At 42.3% G+C, this 10,210-nt stretch overlaps 1 protein-coding gene across 1 annotated transcript; it reads right to left on the minus strand.

The window, feature by feature from the left end:
* Window positions 1-3,966: 3,966 nt before the first annotated feature.
* Window positions 3,967-6,415, minus strand: ier5l (immediate early response 5-like). The gene has a single exon (XM_069936572.1). The coding sequence runs from the start codon at window positions 6,226-6,228 to the stop codon at window positions 5,374-5,376; it is 855 nt and encodes a 284-aa protein (XP_069792673.1). The 5' UTR covers window positions 6,229-6,415; the 3' UTR covers window positions 3,967-5,373.
* Between the last annotated feature and the right edge of the window lie 3,795 nt (window positions 6,416-10,210).

A 10,210-nucleotide genomic window follows, 5' to 3' on the forward strand; every position in this document is an offset into this window, starting at 1 on the left:
CAGCCAATTCTGCTCTTACATCATGTGGTCTAAATGTAGAAAATCTTGTTGCCATTGCACAAGTCTCTGGTGAGACCAGACCTAGAGCTTGTACAGCTTCAGTTCCCTTTAAGGATAGATTTGCCACATTGGGAGAATTCAGTACGTTAGTTCCTGGGATGACATTTCCTGTACAAGAGAGGAGCTATCATCAAAACATACAAAATTATTAAATAATTAATTAGATAATAATTTAAAAAAATTATTATATGGGGAAGATGTTTTTATTGATTGAAGAATCTAGGGTCAGGAGAATTTGAGAATGGCAGGTAAGCTGCTTAGGTCTGAGATGAGACATTCCTCTCATTTAGAATTCTCCACCTACAGTAATTGTGTGTAGATTTCTGAATTATTTTTAAGAAAATTTTGGATGTGGGGATAATGCTGACAGCCCAATGATTTTTAATACAGAGCATGATCCAAGGACCAAATGGTCTGAAGGTCCATCATGTTTTATGTACAAGATGCTAGAATTAGAGAATGCAGCGATCTCTCAGGAATGGATTGATACTGAGACAGAAGAAACCATAGGTGAATTTGGAGAAGAATGAAGTGCCTTCTGAACTTGAAGCTAATCTGAAGCAGCCAATAAAGGAATGGTTAAACAAAAAGGGCTGTTGAGGTTGTGATAGCCAGGAATTTGGATAAAGCTCAAGTTTATACCTTCATGAAAGAATGATGAACAAAATAGAATACTTGACTGTATCACAAAGCAAAATTATGGACATTTGAAAAAATTAAGCTGATCAATTGTTTGATATGTCAGTTTTAAGATGTACAAGATCAGGAGTAATACAATGTCATGAAACCTTTGTGACCCAGTTACTGATAACACCCATTACATTTGGCTGAATTCTAGCAAGGTGATGAAACCTGAAAGTCTGCAGATGTTGTGACTGTAGTAAAAACAAAAATGATGGAGGAACTTAGCAAGTCTTGTAACATCCACTGGAGGTAAAGATATACAACTGGTGTTTTGGGCCAGAGTTCTTCTTCCATGGTTTCATGCACTGCCAGACTGCGACCACCTGCAAAATGGAGCAACATCTCTTTTCCGTCTGGGCACCCTCCAATTGGATGGCATTGACTTCTCAGGTTTCTGTTAGTCGCCTACCCTCACACATCTATCTCAATGTCTCCTTTTCTCTTGCTCTTTCTTCCCTTCCCTCTCTCCCCCCCCCCCCCCCCCTGCATTCACAGACCCCATGCCCCCTTCCCCAATTTTCATCTTTCTATGGACATTGAGTCCTGGTGAGTTCCTCCACCATTTGTGTTTTTCTAGCAAGGTGATGGTCAGGCTCATTATCCCATCTAACTTTGGAATACATTTGTAAATTAATTCATAGGCTGACTAGAATCTGAGTATTTAACTAGTTAAATTATTGGCCTTCCAAAGAAAACCTCCAAACTTCAAAATTTAAAATAGACTAAACAGGTACATTTGGACAACAGAGAGAAAAAAAAAAAATCACATGTTGAGTTCTTGAACTATCACTAATGAATCCTTCCCATTGAGCCCTTTAATGAAGTTTCTTTCCTCAGAAGACACTTTTGTCAATACAAGACAGTTACTTTGTTCTATTCCTCAGTCGTAGATGAGGACCAGCAAGACCCAGCTCACATCCATCTTTCAAGTAGGTTATTAAAAGTGCTCTTTCATAGAAGGACTTCAAATTTTAGTTAAAGTACAATGCTGGAGAAACAGGTCAAACAGTTTATTTTATGTAGCAAAGATGGATAACCAACATTTCGGGCTTGAGCACTGTTCGACCTGTTGAGTTTCTCCAGCATTGTTTTTACATCATTCAGTGTCTGCAGAGTTGTGTTTTACTTCAAACTTTAGTTAAATCCCTTGGCTTTAAAAAAGTTAAGTTGCACATCAGTGATGTTTGAGTGGTGGCAGCACCTGATTTACTTGGAATACTATAATAGCTAAATGTTTAATCTACAAGGACATACCAAGTTGGGAATGAAGGAAAACTATTTCCCCTAATGAGGAAAATCAAGAAGGGCACAAACTGTATGCAACTCATTCACAAGCAGAACAATACAGCATTAATCTGCACGAAGGATAATCAAAGTACACAACTCTCCTCCAAGAAGCTGTAGAACCTGGCAATAAATTAAAGTCAATGGACTCATATTTAGCAAACTTGTTGAGAGTTATGGAACCACGACAAATACAAGATCAGCTATGATCTATTTGAATGATAACCAATTTATTCTAATCTTCTCTGATCTCTTAATTTTAGCCAACTGCAACAATCAAACAAATTCACAATCTACTTGCTACACTCCACAAAACATTCATGCTTTGAACCTTTAAACCCTTCCAAAAAAATAAACTTTTATTTGTCCATAGAACAACCCATTGCACACGTAATATTTGAAACAACCATAGGTCTAGTTCTATCCAAGTTCATTCAATGCTTCCCAACGATCGCTGCCTAGGTTAAAATATTAACTACTGCTGTCATAGTTAAACTATAGGAACTGAAAATGGGACAGTCACAAATTTGTTATAATATTCAGTACAATCCTGGCCAATAGTCCAGCACACTCATTTTGAGGCAAGATCCAAATCACCATTATTCGTTGCAAAAAAAAAAAAGCATTTTCCACTTTTCTCCCGGAAACATTTTAGAATTTTGCTCTTGCTCCAAATTCTACAAGAGAATTTTTGCATTTACTTAAATGCATTCTTATCATCCACACAAACAAACCTTTTGCAAGTTTCAAAAATGGTTTTGTCAAGATTAGAGACTTTACAAATGCTCCAAAACCATGTTATCCAATTCTAGAAATCAATTGCAAATAGAAATTTAACAAAAATTCTAATGCCAAGTAACAAATTGGGATGTTAATGCAGAGAGTTTAAGCCTTCACTTGTTAATGTGGCCTGATCCCAGTTTTTTCACATTTATACAATGACTGGGATCTACTGTTCTGCACCTCAAGCCTGACAACAAAAGCAATTTAAAGTATTTTGCAAAAATTACAACAGAATGTCATTATCTAATTACAGTAATATTCCAGTAGGCCCACTGGAAAGGGACAAGAAACCCGTCTCAGCATCCTAAGTTAGGAAAATGAAGTTGCTAATTACACCTGATCAGATGGTGTCCATTTGAGCACTGAAATAGAAATGGGCTCAGTTTTAATGACATTTCCAATACATATTCACATTTTGGAATATCCATAACCATTTGATCGCAAGCTTGGAAGTGAGAGGACTTAGTTCAGTAGACATTTACGATGACGGGATCAGAAGCCCATCAACATCAGGAAACACCAACAATTAAGGGGAAATTGCTGGGACCAGAATAAATCAAATCATCCTTGACCAACTCAGAAATGAGGGCAACTTGTATAAGGAAGCATCAAAGACCAACAGATCAGGCAAATCCTTCAAACTTCAACTTTATCACGTGGGTACTGCACAAGCAATTTTTCCAGCATCATGTCTCAAGGCAGCACACCTGCCCAAATGTTAAACCAAGAGAGTTTCGGAACAAATCCATGGAAAATCGCCACCAAGATGCACCATCTCCGAGCGATATTACATCCACTCAATGTATCTAGTGTGCTACTCACTATCCATCAATTGATCACAGGCAAAACGAATTCTGCTCAGGTTGCAAAGATTCTTCATCTCACATTTGATCTACTCATCAACTTCACTTTCAAATTTTTTTTTAAAAATTCAGAACCATCCCCAAATCCAGCGCAAGTGTCACATTTTGAAATTTAACCCTTTTTGAGCCCCAGTCTCATTAGGGAACACTGCCAATCTAAGAAGGGCATCACCCTCTGCAACACAAACACGGCGGGGGAAACGGACAGAAGTTTTAAAAACGAGCTTAATACTCTTTAAAAGAGTTCGGCACCAAAAGGACCAAGCATTCAAGCAGGTGATGATATACTGTTTATTAAAAGCACAAAAATACAGATACAAACACAGAAGAGATGAAATGTTGACAGATGAAGCCTCCCAAATTAAAACTGGTCAGTTACAGCTATAAACGTTTCATTAAAAACCTTGAGCCTTAATCCCTTTTTACAACAAAAGGCTTCGTTGGCAAGAAATTTTGTACCGGGTAACGTTTCGCTCGGTTTACCGATTCACAAATGGAAACACTTACGGTTAACAGCCTCACCATTTAACTGCACGCTCACGGTTTGGGGTGTTTGCTCGACGACAAAACAAAACGTCGAAAAGCTTTTGCAACCAGGTTCATCAAAGAGGAAAAACGGGGTCTATTTACAGAATGCAAAATAAAAATTACAACCCTGATCCGGACTAACCGCTTCAAATCAAATCTGAAGTCGCGTTTTCATCCACGTCGATCACTTCGCGCTGTATCAATGCACCCGACGAGAACTGGATGGAAGTTTAATTTGGGAGTAGAAAGGTATAGGAACCATTCAATGGAGACCAGGGTTAACTGTCGGTTCCCTTTCCATGAAGTGGGATGATGTCTGCAACATTTCGACTTTCCAACCGTTTCAGTGGTCGGTATTTAAATGCACAAAGAAAAATGAACAGTGGAAGTTTGGACTTTCAGGATACGACAGGGAAAATTGTTCGTGAACCCTATTGCGCGCGTTAAAGTTGTTACAAAGGGCAACTAGCTTTCCCAATTAGAGTTGCTTCTAGCTTTACCATGGTCAAGAGACAGGGAATGAAAACCTGCTGAAAAAGTGTTCCCATGTCGGAAAAATTAACGTTTAAAACAATCACAAGCAAATGGGTCCCACCTCTCCAAGAAGGAGTCCCATTTTAAAATGCCACCCAAAACGAGAAACATTCGGGGACAAAATTTAGAAATCTGCAGACTGTTCTTTTTTTAAAAAAGTTGCGCCACGAAATTATTTTAATCCCGCATCGTGGAGAATCTGTGCATTTCTCCTTTAAAAGGACAGGATCACGTGACACGACCACATTTTTTTCCCCCCGCCCCCATTCAACCCAACGGCGGCGATCCCTGGCGTCAGGGAGTCTGACACCATTTAAAGGGACAGTGCTCCTCTTAAAGCAACACTAATTCATCCCTGCTCGGGAAAAAGTGGACTCCAATTTGTAGTGTTTTTGGGTTCGACCTCCCCGATCCCAAAGATTTGTCAATTTCCCGGGAAGGGGTCGTTGCACTGCTGACCTCCAAGTCTCACATTGTAAAGGATTGACTGGTTTTTTTTGAAGTTATGACTCAATTCTGTTTCTCCAAAACAAAATGACACATTTGCCTCCCGTTGGAAAGGAGGTCCAGATTCCTTCGCCCTGTTACAATAAAAATAATAAACACAGCACCAACACACTGAGAAAGCGAGTGGCTCTCAGAAAGCCACGATCGCTCGAGTCCATGCCCCTAAACTGGCGAGCGCCTGTTTGCTGCACAATTGCCCGTTCTGTTTGACTTCTGTCTGAAGCAATTGCTCCGAGTCCGCCCGGCTCACCAAGCCGGAGAAGCCCGAGCCGAAGATGGAAATGAGGTTGGAGATGTTGGAAGGGTCTGTGCAGTCCAAGGTTGGGCCGGAGCCCGAATAGTCTTCGAACCTGACCCGCTTAACCGGCGAAAAGTCCTCGGCTTCGTTCGGGTCAAAGCTCCCGCTCGAGTCCGACTTGCGCTTCCTGCCGCCGCTACTGCTGCTGCCGGCGCCACAACAGGCGCAATCCTGGAGGTAGCCGTTGTCCACCGTGGTCACTGTGTGAGTGTCCAGATCCAGAACTGTGGTCTTGCTACAGTGCGTTCCACCCACGCCACCACCTCCCGACGGCTCATAGTTCGTCCCGGGGTACGACGCCGAGCAAGAGAGCCGGAACAGAGGGTGCTCCGGCTCGGCGTCCTTGCTGAGTTGCGTGTCCAAGTGGCCGGGTTGGTGGTCCAGCGGGCTGCAGATGTTCTGTTCTTGGCCGACGTTTCCCTCCACCATCTCTTCCACCTCTTCGAGCGGGTGACTGCCTTGGATCTCTCCCGAGATGTCTAGCATGTCGTGTACCTCCTCGTACTGGTGCATGCCGTAGATCTCGGCGTACTTCTCGCTCATGTAGACTTGCCTGGCATTTCGGAGCACATAGGAGACCAGGAGGTTCTTGTGGAGCTTGATACCTCCTCTCTGAGTTCTTGAATTGTGAATTTTGCGGAGAGAGATTGTGATCAAGCTTTGTGCATTGACGGCACAATCCATCATGACCGACCGCCGTTGGTTCCCACCTCAGTGAACAAGCCACTTTTTGTTAGTTGCCCCCACACACAAAAAATCCAGTCCTCTACTAGGGCGGGAGGGGAGTTGAGCTCTGGACAGAACCTTCGCCTTTTTCTGAGTGCCTGTGTGTGTGTTCCCTACCAACAATACGCCTCCTCTCTTCGTCCTGCACTAACACTGCGAGCAATAAGAGGGTTTAGTGCAAGGCACAGCATTTATATGGCATGAATGAGTCATTTGCAATCTTCCCTGGCCACTCAGACGGCAGAATTGAGGGCTGATAGACAGCATCTCCCCGCCTCCCCCTGCTCAAGCAGCCAATGGGAGAAAGGCGGTTCCTCATTGCTGTTTAAATCCACTGTGAAAGCTTTAACTGACACAAGCAAGGCTGGGGAAAAATTTCCTTCAATAGCTACACTGCAACTCAGAGACTGAACACCCAAGCTTACCAGAGAGAAGCTTCACTCCTAAAGTGGTCCCGCAAATAGTATTACGAGCATTCATCTGAACTCCCCTGCTTCTACATAATGTTTAGCAATTATTTCAATAGTCAAATGTAATTTCAATGAGAGAATACTTCTTGTATTTTTTCCAATTTAATACAATGCATTAAATCTTGTGTTAAACAGCCAAAAATTATCTCCTTATTTGTGAATTATTGAGGTACTCGAATTAGGAGAGGGGGGTTTGTTCCATTTTAATTCTGTGCTGCCTGGTTTAATCTTCCATTGCTAAACGAACAACAGTAAATTGGATATAGGTCCATTGATACAGTCAAGGCACTACACATGAGAACCAATACACAGAATTTGACCAATCCCCCACAAGAAGGTATTAGGGGACATGAACAAAGGACTTGAAAGAGCATCTTAAAAGAACAAAGAGTCAAAGATATTTAAAGAGGGGATTCTATAGCCTAGGGCCAAGGCAGCTCCAGACGTCTTAAGTTATATTAATGACACAGGATACCACGTGTTCCAGGGAGCGATCTCATTAGTCCTGTTCTCATTCTGATCTCCCTTTACCCCAAAACCTATTTTTTTCCTATAAATTCTTTGATTCTTCCTCTTTAACCTCCACCAATTGAGTCAGCATGGTTTTGGATGTGGGAGCCATATGGAGCACATGGAAGAAATCTACGTGAGCACATGCAAACTCTGTAGAGACAGTACCTAAGTCAGGATCAAACCTGGGTCCATGGAGCTGTGAGGCTGCAGCACCATCACACAAGATCAATGGTGGAGCACCATGGCAGAGTAATTAAAATGTGGGATGTTCAAGAGGAACATTGAAACCTCTGGGAGACACAGGTCAGGAGGAGGCAGGCTTGAGAGATAAGGAGGAATGAGCTATGAAGGAATTTGGAAAGCAGAATAAGAATTTTAAAACGGAGACATTGATTCATCAAGCAATATTATTAATAATCTGGCCATGTGACTAAATCTTATTTTAGGGTCAAATATGTCACCAAGGTTGCAATTCATCTGTTTGGTTCAACTTCAGATAGTTGCCAGGAAGAAGCATTGAGTCAATTGCTTGGGAATATAAAATGTGATGGGACTAAAGGAAATTTCTGCCCAATGAGTAGTGCTAATGCCAGTCCAGCAGTCAGACAAGGCAGTGTCAAGAGATGTGATAAAGTAGAATTGGGTGAATAAGCCAAAACTGGCTCTGTGATTTTTCAGATGAGATTGGATAAGAAATAGGAGGGGAATAAGGGCTTAGGTCCTTGAAGAGGCACTAGAGGTCATAGTATGGATAAAGGAAGAACAGCCAATGCAGATGATTCTCTAACTTTTACTTGGACCAGGCACTTCCTATGAGACTAACTTGATAACTGGGGAGAGGCATTCAAGAAGGATAAGGTAGTCAATCGTGTCAAAGATTGAAAGCGGGTCATGTTGGAAGTCAAAGAATAGATCATCTTAATTACATTCATGTAAGAGTTCTTTAGTAATGTGATACGCTATTTCAATACTATCGGGTGGAGGGCAGGGGAGGGAGGTGGGAGAGGGCCTAGTTGGAGGGATATAGAATTATAACAGCAAAAAAAGTCATCAATCAGATCATTGAATTGGCACCGGCTTTATTATGAGCTGGCCCTCTCCTAGCAATTTGTTTTCTCTTTCAGATGCTTATCCAGCTCCTTCTAAACATGCTAATTAAAACTCCCTGCCTTACCACTGTGGCAAAGCAATCCAGACCTTAACCATTTGCCATATAACAAGTCAATGGTCAGTGGTTACCAGTCCTTCTATGAGATGAGATTCAACAATGTAGCAAACCAAATAAACAGTTATTCAGACCTCCTATTCACAGTGACCTTCACAACTGTTCAACCTCACATATGGCATGAGTGCAGAAACCCCTTTTGAATATGAACCCAATACCAACATCTTTTGCTTTACAACATTGCAACAATGATTGAGTAGAGACATTCTTTACAAATACCTTGCAACTCATTTAACATATCAGTAACTGAGCTTCAATATGCTGTAGAGCAGTGGTTTACACTCATGTACCACTTTAAGTAATCCCTATGCCATAGGTTTTCTGTGATTAGCAAGGGATTACTTAAGGTGGTATATGCGTGGGAAAAAAAATTGAGAATCACTGCTCTAGACCCAATTATTACTGAAATATTTTGATTGAGAAAAATTGTCATTCCTTTGGAGTTATGAAACCGTGCACTTAATGAGTCAATTGGGTACAATTAAAACAATGGTTTTCATACTTTTTCTTTCCACTCACATGCCACCTTAAGTAATCCATATGCCATAGGACCCTGTAAAGGATCACTTAAGGTGGCATGTAAGAGGAAAGAAAAAGTTTGAAACCACTGCTGTAGAGCATGTGAACAACCCTGAACAGATTAAGAACTGGTAATGCCTAATGGAGATAACTGATGCACAAGTGGCACTCTAAAATGGTGTTCCATTCAGTGCCACAGCTTCTTCTACATTTGCAACTATAGAAACCCTGATTAAATCATGAGGCACATAATAATATCCCAACACAAGACAAGGTCATGATTAACATTTGCTTTCCTGCAGGTATTACAAGCTCCCATTTCATTTAAGGGCTAGTACAGGCTGCAACCACTTATAGCTTTGGAGAGACTGAGTGGCATTAGCTAGTACAGACTATACACAAATTTGCTACTTTGTAGAGGAGAAAGGACATTGGATGCTTTCTCCAGGGACACGGGTGGTGAGAGAGTCCTGTGTGTGGAACACTGAAGGAACAGTACTTTATTGACTAGCGGCCATCTCATTGAACACGAAGCAGGAACGCCTCTGTGCGATAATGGACAATTTGGCTGATTCTCCCAGCCAGGGGAATTATTGAACTCCACCGTGACCTATTGTTTTGAGAATGAGAAGAACTGGGATGAGGGGTCCATTTACTTTTGTTTGCAATGAGAGAGTCTGTACAAGAATCATTAGGCTTTAGCCCAGCAGGTCTCCAAAGTGGTCGATATTGACCCCCAGGAGTCGATGGGACCATCCAGGGGATCGATAAATGCCGGGGGTCAAAACAGGGTTGATAACATGTGGGGGGGGGGGGGGGGGAGTTGATTTAAAATAGTGCCTCCCCCATCCTGTCCAGCATAGCCACTGCCGCCAGTCCCCCAACCCTGGTCCAGTGCAGCCACCCCCTCATCGCACGTGTGCTAGCCAGCTGCGGGATGCTGCATTTAATGGGTAAGTGCCCTTTCTGCCCCTTAATTTTTCCTCTATTTGGGGGTTTAGGGCCTACACCCCCAAATGGAGGATAAATTAACGTCTTGCTCGAGGTGGCACTAGACAGAGGGCCCAGAAGCTTGATTGTTTAGCCTAAAACTGGATGTCTGGCCATCCCATCCAAACCCCCTGTCCAGCCCTCCCACCCCCCAACCCTGTCCACCCCTCACCCCCATCCAATGCCAGGGTTCTATGCCTGGAGTTGATGAGGGACCACATAATCC

This window comes from Narcine bancroftii, chromosome 1, assembly GCF_036971445.1.
Source record: "Narcine bancroftii isolate sNarBan1 chromosome 1, sNarBan1.hap1, whole genome shotgun sequence".
Lineage (NCBI taxonomy): Eukaryota > Metazoa > Chordata > Chondrichthyes > Torpediniformes > Narcinidae > Narcine > Narcine bancroftii.

Coding starts and splice junctions, on each gene's coding strand:
- ier5l (XM_069936572.1), bottom strand. CDS start 6,228: ATGATGGATTGTGCCGTCAATGCACAAAGCTTGATCACAATCTCTCTC.